The 15754-nt window shown below is 37.8% G+C and overlaps 2 protein-coding genes across 3 annotated transcripts in view; one reads left to right on the top strand and one right to left on the bottom strand.

The window, feature by feature from the left end:
* Positions 1–262: 262 nt before the first annotated feature.
* The window catches only part of LOC136828821 (uncharacterized), a 34268-nt gene continuing 18776 nt past the window's right edge, over positions 263–15754 (bottom strand). The window contains exons 2-13 of the mRNA XM_067087064.1: positions 8910–9123; positions 7038–7213; positions 6549–6638; positions 5655–5873; positions 4887–5064; positions 4402–4514; positions 3777–4017; positions 2766–2899; positions 2386–2510; positions 1731–1933; positions 1367–1576; positions 263–507 (exon numbers count right to left, since the gene is read on the bottom strand). Of these exons, the coding sequence (XP_066943165.1) occupies positions 413–507; positions 1367–1576; positions 1731–1933; positions 2386–2510; positions 2766–2899; positions 3777–4017; positions 4402–4514; positions 4887–5064; positions 5655–5873; positions 6549–6638; positions 7038–7213; positions 8910–8931 (1806 nt within the window). The 5' untranslated portion in view covers positions 8932–9123 and the 3' untranslated portion in view covers positions 263–412. The remainder of the gene's footprint in view (positions 508–1366; positions 1577–1730; positions 1934–2385; positions 2511–2765; positions 2900–3776; positions 4018–4401; positions 4515–4886; positions 5065–5654; positions 5874–6548; positions 6639–7037; positions 7214–8909; positions 9124–15754) is intronic.
* Positions 10082–15754, top strand: part of LOC136828823 (phytanoyl-CoA dioxygenase domain-containing protein 1-like) — a 67177-nt gene continuing 61504 nt past the window's right edge. Inside the window, exon 1 of one of the 2 annotated variants that reach the window (XM_067087071.1) lies at positions 10082–10372. The gene's annotated coding sequence lies outside the window, so the exon portion shown is untranslated. The remainder of the gene's footprint in view (positions 10373–15754) is intronic. The other variant, XM_067087068.1, reaches the window with a different exon arrangement.

Genomic DNA, 15754 nt, shown 5'->3' with positions numbered 1-15754 from the left:
ACGACATTAAGGCACAACACGTATTAGTAAGAACACTCGTAAGTCTGGTATTTTTCTAGGGAAAACTGACTTTTAATTGGAAATGCTTTTAGACTTGAGACTAGTTTACACTGGAACATTTTATCTCTCTCAATGTGAGAACCTGTGCACAGACAGACACACGATATTCTATAATATATATTCTATATATATATATATATATATATATATATATATATATATATATAATTATAATATACTTTCCTCAGAACGCTCTGGACGCAATTTTATAAGTACATATCATACACTTCAACATAGAAAATAAACTTTGGAAAAATAATAAATATTTCTCTATTTTTCTAATGTTCATCACATCTTAAAGTAAAAATCAAGAAAATAAAGTATATCATAAATAGGCGCAGCGTCGTTTTCTTCACGGATCCGTCTGAGCTGACAGTGAAGGCAGTAGTCCTAAGAAGTGAAGGATCTCCATGGCAGTCTGCACAGATTCGATGGTCATCCCTTCCCCTGCAGCAGAAGGACAAGAATGATAACAATGATGTGGACAAGTACTGTGCCTCACTTATGCTTTCTAACCCTTAAATATCAAGAGGGATTATCTCTTGGTCACCTCCACGGTCTAGACCACGGTCTAAAGATTACTATTTCCTAGATCTTGGTCTATATATACTGTAGCTACAGTAAGTATTAGATATCTTTTCATATTTTTTTCTGTTCTGCTACCATAATTGCTGCAGTTTATAATCTTTTGTCTTTTTTTGTGCTATATCGGCATATATTTAGATAAACTGAAAGAGAATTATAAGAAAATAGAACTAACTTCACACTCAGTTAGAATACTTTTGAATAATTTTCCTGAATAAAGTTAAAAACACTGTCTAATCATTGACTACTGATAACTGGTCTCATCATTCTTATCGCATGAAGAGCTGTCACAAAGGGCCGAATGGGTTCAAGTTTCATGAGGAGCCTTGTAACCATCTGAATCAGCTGCTAGTGACGACTGGTTGCTACTTACCATAACCTAGATTATTTAGTTTAAGCAACAGATAAGATAGTGAAGATGCATAACACAGCGTAATGTGACAGATTATTTGGATATTGATTTTATAAGGATTGCTGTCACCCTGACAGCTCAGTACATAATGGTTAGGAATATCTTATTCTGATTTGTGTCTTGTGCAGTGAGGAATTGCTATTTCATACTTTTGTGGATACAAGTATTATTTTTTCAGATTTTTTAAGTTGCTTTAAGTCATCTTCTGCGCCTTGAAACTTAACCCCAGAAAAAATTAATCCTAAACTTTTGATAGTTCAAAATACACAAGTTGTTACAACTGCCCATTCAGTCCCAGCAAGAGCTTACCTGGTTCTTGTCTGTCAGAAGACCCCATCAAACTGAAGAGGGTTTGTATGGAGAGCCTTCCCCTTGGACCACACTTTCCTTCTGCTAGTTCTGCCACTGCCCAGACAACCGCCTGCGTCACCTTCGTCACCATTCCCATGTCCTGCAGCCCTTCTTGTAGACTATCACAGAACTTGTGATAGCATTCTCTCATGTAGCCACGGTACGGACCTATGAGACAGTAAGGATTATTTGGGTCATTTCATTTACTACTATGGAAAACCTTTCCTTCATTCAATTCTCAGAAATATTCAAAGACCCTTAGCCCCAAAGTAAGTTGCCAGTATTGATAGTGGTGCAATAAGTATTAGAGCTCGTTTCTTACCCATGTCAGTGACGAGGACGGCAGGAATTGACTTCTCATAACTCGTATCGTTCAGGTACCAGAATCGAACGTGGTCTGAACGAATGAAGTCGAAGTGCTCTCTCAAAACTGATATGTTTGGCACACTGGAACCAAGTTCTTCCAGACCCATCAATTCCAGTCTGTATTTGTTATGACCCAGTCCACGGTAATAACGATTTAATCTGAGGAAAATAAGTTTACATGATTGTCTTGGTTGTTCACTGGTTCAAGAAAATGATGTCTCATTTTTCCACTCACACAAGATTCGAAACGTGACTGGTGAATCTTAGTCCTTCCTGAGTAGTAAAACAGTTGTTTCGTGCAAGGTGACTGAGGCAAGAAATACACATGGAGTAGTGATGTTCAGTTGCCCGTCTGCATTTTATAAAGGAATATCCACTGGAAATTAATGGACTTAGTATTTTCCATTTCAATAGTAGACATAAGACAGTTTATCTTGCTTATCTCACGAAGGACATGCTAAAGTTGATGTTTGATCTGTGGTGTCTTTGCTAACCTACAATAACCAAGAGCAAATTGAACAGTAGCTAATTCTCATGTGATCTCAGCGAGACATTCTGTCAATTCTGCCAGACCAATAATATATCTTTTGAGAAAGAAAAACCAAACTTACGCCTTGGCTAGGTGAGTGTCTACTCCTGTTCGATACAGAACTGCAGTGAAATCTCCGGTGTAATTATGCCGAGCCATACTCTCGTTAACACCAGGCAGATAAGCCGCCCATGGATCAGGAAAATCCTGCAAGAATGTGATGATTTCGTGTGAATATTTATGATACATTACACGAGATCAGTTGCAGTGAGTCATTCGTGGCTTTTATTTACTCTGTTACATTGTACAACATATTTCGGAGGAACATCAGATTACTAGGCCTCTAATTATTCACTTAATGTTCACTTTTCAGCAGGTAAACTGCAATTCTCTCTCTCTCTCTCTCTCTCTCTCTCTCTCTCTCTCTCTCTCTCTCTCTCTCTCTCTCTCTCTCTCTCTCACCTGACTGTTCGGGTTTGGATCCCAGTTGGATATGCAGTCCAGGATGAAGGCTCCAGTTACTTCTTCGATGCCAAATTCTTTTATGATGGACCTAACGAGGTAATCCTTAACAAACATGAGTGATCCCTGCGTGCCTATGATCAAATGAAAGACAGCGAAAGTATAATAGTTTCGTTCTGAAATGTGACTGGAAATATTGACAAGGAAGTCGTAATAACACGGAGACATGACTGGATGAAATGTGTCAGGGGTAGGCTACCCTGGGCTCACTTGGCAAACTTGGCACGTGCAGTACTTTATCATGGTGCTCCATGTCAAATTAGGAAAAAAAATACGAGAGAGAGAGAGAGAGAGAGAGAGAGAGAGAGAGAGAGAGAGAGAGAGAGAGAGAGAGAGAGAGAGAGAGAGAGAGAGAGAGAGTTTTTTATGGAAGAGGAAAATTCAAAATTGTTGATTAAGTTATACCTTCAGTAAAGGACTGTGAATCTGCGTTGGATGGATACGCTATATGAATAAAGACAACTTATTCTCTACTTATTCATTCCTCGCCAGTAATGTGTGACCACCTAATAATAAAAAATATTTCTTTGCACAAATTTTTTTTCACCCGTAGAAAGCTAATGACATCTAATATGCATCTGAAAATCAACTATGTCTAAAAGAAAGCTGGGACGAGAAACACATGAAAATGGAGAAACATTTTGTCATTGATTATAGTTATATATTTTATCATACTATAATTATATAATTTTTCTCCTTAAGTATTCACTAAGTTTCATTTTTTGATGGCACCATTTGCACACGTAAGGTCTTTTATCACTGATTTGTTGAGTACAACGGGCACTATCATATTCGCAGTTGTACTCAAGAAATGTGGAATTAATTTAGTATGGGCACACTGGACTAAGAAAAGTAGCATACCCCTGAAATATGATATTCTATTATCAACAGTAATGAGGATAAAATTTCAAGTATTGCCATTAACATCGTTAAAGCAAATGGAAACCTCACCGACTTCCTCCAGATCAAACGCTACGAAGAAGATGGAGTGAGCGAACGAACACCCGCTGGATGTGAGAACCCGAGCAGCCTCCACCAACGCCGCCAGTCCTGAACCGTTGTCGTCCAGTCCCGGAGTGTCCGGTACTGTATCAAAATGTGCTCCGATGATGATGGGTTTGTCCCTTGGTGTTCCCCAATTCGAGCCCGCCAAAACGCCGATGACATTCACTCCCTGCAGATCCTGGTCAAACTGGAAAATCAAAAAAATAAGCAGTGAGTAGACCACAATGGCGTCTTAACTTTTCGATTTCCTCACGTCTTTCTGGCTGCGCTTCTCACTGATATACTTTGGATCCAGACAGAGATCACGTGGTTAAGCCTTACTTCTGGTGGTGGGATTCGAACCCACGCTCGATAGATTATGATGATGAAGAAACCCGGTTAAATCCACCTTTGGGGCGTCTTTAGTACAAGCCCGTTAGGGATTTCCGTATAAACATAAACAAAAGACTGTAAATATCACGAAGATAATGATCCTCAAGGAACATTGTGAATTTTTCCCCTGTGACTTTTTTCCTAGCCAAAATTGTGACTTTTTCCCTGTGACTTTATTACCGGACAATGGAAAACTTACCCAAAAGAAGTATTCGACGGCGGAAAAGACGTGATCGACCACCATCAGGCCGAAAGAGTCGAATTTTTTCGTGAGATAAAGAGCTACGGACAGTTTATGAATCCCGGATGAATCTGCATGAGAGGGGGGAGAAAAGGACACAGTTACATTACAAGTTAATTTAAAAAATAACTATTTTCACGGCAAGCTAACGTCCATTGTGGCCCATTATTTGAGAAATTATAGAAATTATATATGTATGTTCAGTCAGGTCACTTCATTGCTTTATTTTCTGATTTTTTTGTAATTAGCTAAGAAAAATTAAAGCTTAAAATAATCAATAAGTTTATCAGTTAATTTATTGACGTTAAGTCAGGGAAAAAGTCTAGTTTTGTTCAGATTAAAAGATCAGGTAACAATGCGCACTAATCCTCTCTCACCGGTGCTGTTAACCACCCAGGAAAATAGTAAATTAAAAAGAGGAATAAAAAAAAAAGACTTCTTACCATGGTTCCTCGGAAGGGTGAATGAGGTAGCCATCATGTGTTTCAGGTGTTCCGGCGCCACGTGAAGAGGAGAGGCTGGGCTATAAAACTGTCTCCCTGATATGTCCTCATCTTTCGTCAACTGGAGGAAATACTCCTCCAGCTCTGCTGAGAATTTCCACTTGTCGATCGGTACCACCTGAGAAAACAACAGTTAACGATGATTGAAATAAATGTAATCAGTTACGCGTGTACAGTTTTAATGATGTTGAAATTCTGAATGAATGAATGAGTGAATGGCCCTATTGCCACGGTGTGCACAATCTTTCTTTCCGTCACGTCCTTCTTTGAACGTCCTCCACTATTCTGCACCAACACCACGGCCCACCCTCTTCCAAATTTTCTTTTCCTTCTTGCCATTTCTCCATAAAATACAAGCATCTTCTTTGACTGTCATCCATGCTTTTAAAATGGCCGGCTCAGGGCAGTCAGAGTTTGACCCTTATTAAGGCCGGAAATGCCTAACAAAGTATTAATGATCAGAAAGAAGAAGGAGAAGAAGAAGAAGAAGAAGAATAAGAGGGAATGAGGGAAAAAAGATAAATCAATATCTTTACTGGAATGGACCAAAAACCTCACCTATAGGTAGGCGTGTCTGAAATTCTGTATAGGACCAAACTGTGCCAAGTATGGCCAGCCAGCCATTCTGGTACAACAGCAGAAGTTGATCCAGTCTAGAAAGGTGGGGATGAGGAATGCTCCCTCAGAACACAGCTACGTCAGACGTACCTTTGGATCAGGATCAATGTGATTAGGATCCCAGCCGGTCCTGAGGGCGTACATGATCTTGATGGCGTCGTCGAAGTCATCATCTGACGGGACGAGGGTGAGAGGACCCGCAAACTCACCGCTGAAGATCACTCTCAGAATTTCCATGGCCTCTTCGCTGACGTTTGGAACGCGAGCGCGAATCTGCTCCTCTGTCAGCGCTGGGATAACTTTGGGCTCCTGGAATGTATGAGGCGGTAAAGGGCAATGAATTTTAAAGAAGGACTAGTGACTTCTTTCAAATTTGGCAGAAAAGCCAGTTTTTGTAAATTTTCAATCAACTTTCTCTTATTTGTCATTACGTAATTGGGGACTATCAGTGAAAAAGATTGTAATGCTATGTACACCTAAAAATGCACATACCTATGTATGCACGGATATGCATACATACGCAAACATGCACATGTGCATCAACTGAAAGCACAGTAATACCAGATACAATATATAAATCTTACTACTTGACAATCAGGCCAGGGCATTTACTTTAACATTTGTGTTCTGACCTCATTATGTGACAAAGTACTGCATTTGAGATGCAAAATATTGTAAGCATTTATCAATTGGAATGTACTTTGCTTACTGATCGAGCTGAGGGTTCTTTGCTGATGCCTGGGATATGAATAATTCTTTCTGTTCCAAAAGCAATTCAAGTATACTATGCGTCGAGAAAAAGGATTCTCTCTCTCTCTCCTCTCTCTCTCTCTCTCTCTCTCTCTCTCTCTCTCTCTCTCTCTCTCTCTCAGGACCCCCGGGTTTATTCTCGTATTCCAGTTTCATAGGAATTGATCAAATGACCAGTAAAATCATTCTTTCTGCAAAATATAATCATGAATGTCTTTACCAGAATGAGCTTACCTCGGGTTGCGTTTTAACAAATATATTTTCTTCTGGGCCCGTGACATTTGCGGGCAGTTTTCCATGCTGGTCAACTAGATGGGACATTCCCTTACAAAAAGAAAAAAAGAAAAAGATGCTACATTTTGATAACTGGTTGAAAATATTAGGCTATACACTAGGACGAGGAGTCGAAATTACCAGTAGAATATACGAGTATTTGCAAGTTGTATCTATCATTGAATATTGTTGAAATCCTTTAATGTTGACTTTGGTAAATTATCAGTACACTATTATTTTTATTATATTGATCAGAAGATGAAACCTATTCATATGGGACAAGTTGACATAATATAAAGAAAAAATTGACGGTAGGCTAATGTCTGGCTTAATTTGTATCATCGGGTGTTGTTTATTTGCAGCATTCCAAGCACATCCAAATGAAAACATTTAAAAACAAACGTCAACAAAACAAAAGGAGCTAAAACTACGAAGAAACGTTAGAGTTACTTGCATAGCCCTCGAGTTCAGCTTCAGCGTGAAGGTGCTCGTCGAGGGGTGGGATAGGAAAGCATAGATGGTGAAGTCCTCCAGAGCGCGGATGTGTTCCGGTGACGTCACATTTGAGAAGTCCAGGGAGACGCGCGCCAGGACGACGGTCAACAGGCTCAAGAGTTCGTTCAGTGCTGTAAATACCAGACGTGAAGAACGGAATAATGATGATATATTTTCAGGGGATGATTAAATGGAAACATTCTGCTTGTAGACTCTTCTGGGTATATGATGTAAGACCACAGTACCTCGACAAGTATCTGTTAATTCTATGGCCTATAACTATGGCCTAGAGCAAATTCAGACCTTGGAAACCGAGATATTTGAAATCATATCTTATGGAATTTTAATGTTCTAAAAGTAAATTCTGAAGAGAATTTTCATACGCTGTAAAAAGGAGCGACTTACCTATATAAGACTTGTAAATGAAATACATTTCGTGATTTAGAAGTGAAAAGGGCTACTGATAAATTTAAAAAGAAATTAAATTAAAAAAATATAACTATTCAACAACTTATGTAAATATATGAGCTTTTTTTTAAATTTTCGCTTCAAGATTTTACGTATTTAAATCACTATAGCTAAGTGCAAGAATGAATGATTTGACACCCTTGACGTCTCTGCAGGGTATGTATTCTGTAATGATTACAACACGTAGGACATCTGCAATCTTTACTCAGTGAAGTACCCTTAAATCACCATTGAAGCCATCTTTTATCAAAAACCCATTATATCCACGGCAGGAAAAAAGCTTACGAGTCATTAACAACTATATCTGTGACGACGGTGCATTTATTTCTGTGTGACTATATTTTCACAGAATTCATGCCAGGTAAAAGATGAGCTTTGAAATTATTTAAACTCAATTAAATCAGACGAGTAGGAGGTACTGCATAAGGGTCAGTCCTCTAGAATAACATAATCTGGAAAAAAACTGAGAAAAAACTGTAAAAATAGTACCGAAATGGTGAAAGAAGGGACGTGGAGAAGGATGTCACAATTCGTAACGTCATTAATATAAAAAAAAAAAAACAATAGACAGCGGATCTTGCGTATTGTAAAAGTAAAAGAAGAAGACTGAAAAAAGTGTTCACTGAGTGACCCTTGACACTGGATGAATATTTTGTGGACTTTGGAATCATTAGTTATAGTCAGACTCAGTTACATAATAATATATACAAATTCCACAAACAGGAAAAAACAACCTTTACATGTGATACGGACTTAGCGAGCAGCTTTAATCTATGTCAAGTATCTTTAACAACAGACTGTTTACCGAGATTCTTCTACAAATTAGCAAGGGAGTCGTCGATTTTTTCTGTCTGTGAAAGACATTTTATGGGATAGAAAATTCAAATTTGTTTGAAATGTTACGATATATCAGTTTTCACAAAGGGAGAAGGGATAGAAATAAGAGATGCAATAAATAAACATTGGTCTAAGTAAATTATGTGAATTTTGCAGAAAACTAGAAATATACAGAGAATTTCTTCGTTATCGACTTGCTGGGTTTATTTCAGTGATTAGTATGTCGAAAGTTGTTGAATCTTCATATATGTAGGGTTACTCTCTGCTTATGCATTAGTATCTTCAAGACAACACAACATTATCCCATTCAAACCCCGTCCCCCCACAAATGATATAGTACTAAAATTCAGACCTGAAAGAGATGGGGAACAGAATTGAAGCATTACAGTACATGGAATTTTGGAATCTGATAATAGACCTTGGCAAGCAGATAAGGAAAAACAACCTCTTCAAGATATGCCTTTCAAAAAGTTGCGAGGTTTATCTAAACAACAGAATGACAAATAAAAATACGAAACTCACTGAAGAAAGTTTTAAGAGTCATGATGGCAGTGATAGCAAAGTTGAAGAATCGTCCCGCTAGATGGCGATAGTTGACGGAAGGCTACTCCCAAATACCGGGTTTCAAGAATCCAGCATGGATGGAGTAACTAGTATATAACTGAAGATGTGATAAGAGGGAACGAAGGCTATATGGATAGTATGGGAAACTGAAAGGTCCACGTCTAGATTTTTTCTGAAAGTTGAAAAAAATAAAGCATGATAGGCATAAACAAAGGGATATAATGATGTATTAAAATTTGCTCAGAGCAGAAAGAAAATTCAGGGTACAGGAAGATCACATATGAAGATCATACATAAGAAATGAGAGATACAAATGTAAGTGAAGAGTGAGCATCGCTCTGATTAATGTAAAATCTAATGCAGATAAAAGCTGGTATTTCTCTGTCAATGTATATCCAGAAGATAGAGCAATAAGGAACATTTAATACCTGTCGAAATGAACTACAGTGGTGTCTCAGCACTGCAGATGTTTGCTTGTCTTCAGTCAAGTCTGAAAAGTTAGTGCCAAATATCTGTAGGCCTATGGTAAAGTTGCTGACATGTTAAATGAGCTGTTATCAACAGCTGTTTTTATAGTCCCATATTTGTCAAAAGGCCCATTTGTGAATCTTTATTCATTTCTGGAAAGACGAAGTTCATAAAATATCAGACCTTTGGGTTATGCATCTTTGAGTAAATAGTCAAGTTGTGGTGGACCCTATGTCGGAAGGGAAAGTATGAGCATATCTTTGGTCATGTTTGAGTAATAAAAGCAGAATAGCTGACGGAATTGTATGTATTGAGTAACGAAAATGGCAGACAGCAGTTCACAAATGCACGAATATGGAAATACACAAAAAATAGGCAAAATGGACTCATTAGCAGAATATGGTAATGGAAAAGTACTTGTTTGAACATGGGCGTTTAGGAGAGTAACCTTGGTGATCGACGTGCATTCTCTACAAACGATTCAAAACCCCATTTGTCTGCAATTAAAAATGGTTTTTAAGTATAGACTGGCAACACAAACCGGTACCAGCTTTAATTCTCAATTATTTTTTTTATCAATTTTCTTAAGGTAACAAGTGGTTGAATGCGATTTCGGCGCCGTTTCTTCGACACCATGAGTGGGAGATACACTGCTACACACAGAAGAGTTGCAGTGAAGGGAAGTAGAGTTGTGAGGTTTTACATTTACTCTTCAGTTTCTATTTGTGTAAATTAGTCTAACAAGCATCGTGAACTCATTTGCTTTGGCGCATGTGAATGAAATGTTCTGTCTAGTCCCGTTCTTTGGTAACGTCATGGACTGTAAGCTCAGGAGTAACAGTGTAGTAACCGACCTAACAAGTCAAAAGAAGTGTCCTCCCGTGTACGTTGATTGCATTGACAAACGGCTGTGAAAAATTCGATTGTTTCTACACTTCTGATCGGGAAAACCGGTAATACTTTAGATTTTTTGCAATGTATCTGAAATGTTCAAAGCTTTCATAAGAAGTGACCTTATTTTTATGCTGCAGGTATTACTATGCAACCAAACCGGTTGAATGTAGGGTGTTGGTGCATCGTCCCGTGTGGTCGATTTCCAAATATTTTCTTGTAACCTTGAATTGTTGTCATGAGACTGTAAAAGTTCAGTATCAAATCCAGGTAACTGGCTTTTAACATCGTTATGTTGCACATTAGAATGTGCGCGCAACTGATCTGCAGTGTCAAAGGTGCTTTGCTCTTCTAATGGACCAACGCCCGAAGATTATTCGCCTAGGCCTATAGAATCCTATCGGGGCACAGTAACACAAGCAGTGAAGAAAGAGATGAAGCATTTGCAACAGTTCTTAGAAGACATTCGTAACAGGTTAGGCCTTTAGGACTAAGAGAGAAGGCTACATGCTACCACCAGTTGCTTCATGGTATATGGTAAAGCGGTCTAAGAATGTCAATAATGAGAGAACAGAACGTTACATAGATGTCTAACTGGAAACATTCCGTAAGGGTATTGCTGCCAGTGCAACTCGCGTTGTGCACTGTAGGAATTACTTAAGGTTCCTTTGACAACTTGTTGCCGAAGGGGGTGGTGGGGTTAGCGCCGCCAGTGCACCTCATGCGGTGCACTGTAGGCATTACTTAAGGTTCTTTCCAGCGTCCCTTCGGACCCTAGCTACAACCCCTTTCATTCCATTTACCTTCATTCACAATCACATTCACTTTCTTCTATCCCTAACAATAGATTCATAGTGCAACGTGAGGTTTTCTTCCCGCAGTTACGCCTTTCAAAGCTTTTTACTGTCAATTTCCACTTCAGCGCAAAATGACCTCATAGGTCCCAGTACTTGGCCGTTGGCCTAAATTCTGTATTCCATTCAATTACTAACTTTATTTATTGTAAATGGAATTTTCTTACATCTTTTTAAGTCTGCTATTAGACTACTTTGAGTATGCTTTCCGAAAATAGGGCCCCTGCCAACAAGGACCGCTCCCTCATTGTCTTATGCCTACAGTAGATGCATCGACTTCCCACCATATACTGTATCACGAAAATTAACTCACAAGTTATAGTTCACTATCGAACTCACTGTACCTTGGAAATAACTTACACCCAAGGGAAATTATAATTTCTAAGTGCTTTCTTTGAGACGAGACACGAGCAGAATAGAGTTGCTATGCGCCCCTAGTATTTCTAGGACTTTTTCGAGAGCCTGTGGAACATCATGAATATATATCTATATATATATATATATATATATATATTATGCATCACGTGCTCTGTTATTCCATTCGTTTATATATATATATATATATATATATATATATATATATATATATATATATATATATATATATATATATATATAATGTGTACGTGCTTGTTTTATAGTAATTTCTTGCTCAGTTGCATATTCATACACTTACGTATGTATGAATAAATAGGTGCAGTACAAAAAATTCCACTTATTCCTTTTTAAAAGCAAAACTGAATTCGAAAAGTCAAATTCTCAAATTCAGCCCCAGCTGAGCTCTCACCATGTACAATAATGACACCGAGCAAAAAAACAGTGACAGCACGCACAAAAAAACAAAAAAACAAAACAACACAATATAAAAACAACCAGAAAAAAGGCCAAATAACCCACTTTCTCACGAGTTGTTCAAATGTATGGGAGTTACGGGTAAATAAGGAAGTAATTATGTTTTTTGTTGCCGAGTACGTAACTCGCCACATGTTACTTTCCACTTTTAAGGCAGTAATAATTATAGCAGTGTTACGTAGCTGATGCTGGAATTTTTTAAAGAAATCAGATGGTAAGGAATAAGCGCACAGCCTTTTTTTTTCTTAAGCATAGAATGGTAACTGTGGGAAAAATGCAAGAGATTGTATTGAATTGGGTAACATGAGCTAATTTTTTTTTTTTTTTTTTTGTTGATTTGGTGCTGTCTCAGATTTGAGCAATATATATATATATATATATATATATATATATATATATATATATATATATATATATATATATATATATATATATATATATTTCTCTCAGGGAAAGTAGCCTACAGTAATTTACCGATTCTACTTTAATGACGGGTTTTTATGACTAAATTTTCTTTGCATTTAACAGAACTATTTCTGGCGAGAGATTACAGGCAGTAATATTAGACAACGTGAAATTCAACTCGATAGCTTGACGGAGGCGTTCGGTGTTGGACATTATAGGGGTTTTAGACCAAGGCTATAGACCTTGATTTAGACATTCAATCCGCCCTGAGACCCTAGCCATGCATCGCAACAAAACCTCACCCCATAGTTCCAGAAATACATCATTTAGCTCTTTCATTCTTATCAGGTAGAACTGTAGTGAGCTTTTTTTATCGTTATTATGCATTAGCGATGAGAACCAGTTAAATCAGCACCAGAAATGGGCCCCCTTCGTTTTTACAAGGATTTTTTCAATGGATCGAAAAATATGAAAGTTCTAGCGGTATTTCCAGGTGAAACTTTACGACTTAGCTTGGTGTGGTGTATAAGGAAGGATCCACTGGTCTAAGGACTCGCCTTGACGCGTAGGATGCATCTGAAGTCCATGTTCGTTAACGCACACACACACACACACGTACACACAAAGAAATATCTGCATATAGACAGTCGTCAGTAAATAAATACTAACCCACATTTCATAATATTTTTAAACGGGTTCTGATAAAGTAAGCGATTCTTCAAAATAAATCACGCATAGAAAGGAGAGCAAAAGTAGATCAAAGGGAAAATTCGTCATGATTTTTTATCCACGACAATAAAGGATTTTGTGGAAGTCTGTGTTAGTGTGATGACAATAATATATCTAAAGCGTATTTCAGTTTATGGGTATTTTATAAGACCTCAGTGAAACCCTGTTTATATTTTCTATTTGGAAGAAACAATAGGAAGTTATTGTGAATGAAGTTAAAACTTCAGCTTAGATTGTTACGTTATGTATTCCCGTGACTCTTCGAGTTGAGCGATTACACAGAATTCGGAACAGTCTATTATTTTATAACAAGCATAACATCGATGCTTAATCATAAATTATATCCATATATGCATTAAAAGGTTTCGTAAGACGAGAGCATAAAGTGGCCTCCTTTTAAGATGGACAAAGGCTAGTTAGTCAGACGCGTTTTCCTTACCCCCATTATGTCATTGACCCTGGAGTCACTCTGGCGCATTTTCGTTGTTGTTGAGCCTGTGTGCTTTGCTTTCTCTTGCGTAACTCGAGGGAAAGTGTGGTTAGCAGGAAGCTATAAACGCCGAGGCCCAGATGTTGAATGCCGCCTTTGTATCTGGGTTAGGAAGTGGTTATAGTATCTTGCTTAAGATTCGCTTCGTCAACAGGACTTGACATTTTCCTCGTGGTTGATTTTTCGCCCGTGGCCCTGGGGAGATTCCACCTAGAGCCCCTCTGAGATCCTTCTTCTTCTTCTTCCTCTTATTTATGAGACTGTAATACAAGCTAATTATCATATATCCCTATACCATAAGCAAATGAAACGAGCTACAGTCAGGTTTTCAAGTTCCCACTAAATACGCTTGAGTTCATTTAAATACAAATGCAAAGGTTATTTGTGTATGTCAGGGAAGGATAGAGACAACTGTTTGCCTTAGTACGCCTTCATGACAGTTTTCTTTTTCATCTTTCAAAATAAGCATCATTACTGATAGTTTCTATTTTTCAAATAGTTGTCACGTGCCATTAAATTCTTATAGTTAATAAATTCTAGGAGAATGGAAAAGTAAAAATTCGTTAGAATTATGACAACATAAAAAATTCATTTTTTAACGGATGTAAATTGTTCACGATTTTATATTAAATTAAATGATTCTGTTTCATTATTTTGCTTCTCTGTTGGCGGCCCCCCCCACCCCTCAGGGTGTTAATGCCGTCAGTGCACCTCATGTGGTGCACTGTAGGCATTACTTAAGGTTCTTCGCATTGTGCCTTCGGCCCCTAGCTGCAACCTCTTTCATTCCTCTTACTGTGCCTCCTTTCATATTCTCTTCCACCCTCTCCTAACAATGGATTCATATTGTAACTGCGAGGTTTTCCTCCTGTTACACCTTTCAAACCTTTGCCTGTCAATTTCCGTTTCAGCGCTGAATGACCTCATAGGTCCCAGTGCTTGGCCTTTGGCCTAAATTCTATATTCAGTTCAATTCTGTTGCTCTCCGTGTTTCCCAGTCTTATCCCACTGAAATTAAAAGTAAAATAATATGAAGTGACACGGCCCGTTTCATTTGGGAGGGTCTAATTTCATGCTGTTTTATACATATTGCTAACGAACTTGTTCAAGTATTAATTTTACAGTTGACACGCAAAGCAAAAGTTCATGAAGAAATTGTCAGTGGAAGTAAGAACACAGACGCGCATATGCTTATATATATACACAGTATATATATATATATATATATATATATATATATATATATATATATATATATATATATATGTATATATATATATATATATATATATATATATATATATATATATATATATATATATATATATATATATATATATATAGTCAGCGTTCTTAGTCAGCATTCCTGGTTTTCGTATGCTAAATTGAGTCTCCAAGTAAGCATTTTCTTACCACCGTCAAGCTCTACCTGAGTAGCTGACGCAGCAGGTTCATGCTCTCGTGGAACAAGAGCGTGCATGGAAATTCAGTTTAGCACACGAAAACCAGGAATGCTGACTAGACTTCGTCAAAGTAAAAGTATTTTACTTATTATCCTCGCGGTGATTCCTGAAAATCACTTCTTCAGAAACTGTTTAGTCGAAAATATTCTCTTACCCAGACATGAATATTAACTTTGGTATTTTTATAGATAGCTATTCATAGAAAGGTAGTGAAGTAGGAGCTCATTATTACTGAGCTCCATGTACAGAGATGTTATTCCTTGCATGCAACATATTCCCCGTAGGGAGAGGTAGCGCTGTCTGTTCACATCATGCGTTGCATTGGAGGCATTTCTTAAGGTTCTTTGCAGCGCCCCTTCGGCCCTTAGCTGCCACCCCTTTCATTCTTTTTACTGTACTTCCGTTCATATTCTCGTTCTTCCACCTTAATTTCCACCCTCTCCCAACAATTGCTTCATATTGGAACTGCAAGGTTTTCCTCTTCTTACACCTTCAAAACCTTTATACTCTCAATTTTCCATTCACCGCTGAAAGACCTCATAGGTCCCAGCGCTTGGCTTTTGACCATTATTCTATATTCCTTCCATTCCATGAAAGTTATTGTTGTTGGAATTAAATTCACCTTCGACAGTGAAACATACTATTAGTAAT

The sequence above is a fragment of the Macrobrachium rosenbergii genome, chromosome 43 (assembly GCF_040412425.1).
Source record: "Macrobrachium rosenbergii isolate ZJJX-2024 chromosome 43, ASM4041242v1, whole genome shotgun sequence".
NCBI lineage: Eukaryota > Metazoa > Arthropoda > Malacostraca > Decapoda > Palaemonidae > Macrobrachium > Macrobrachium rosenbergii.
This window is presented reverse-complemented; position numbering and strand designations above follow the sequence as displayed.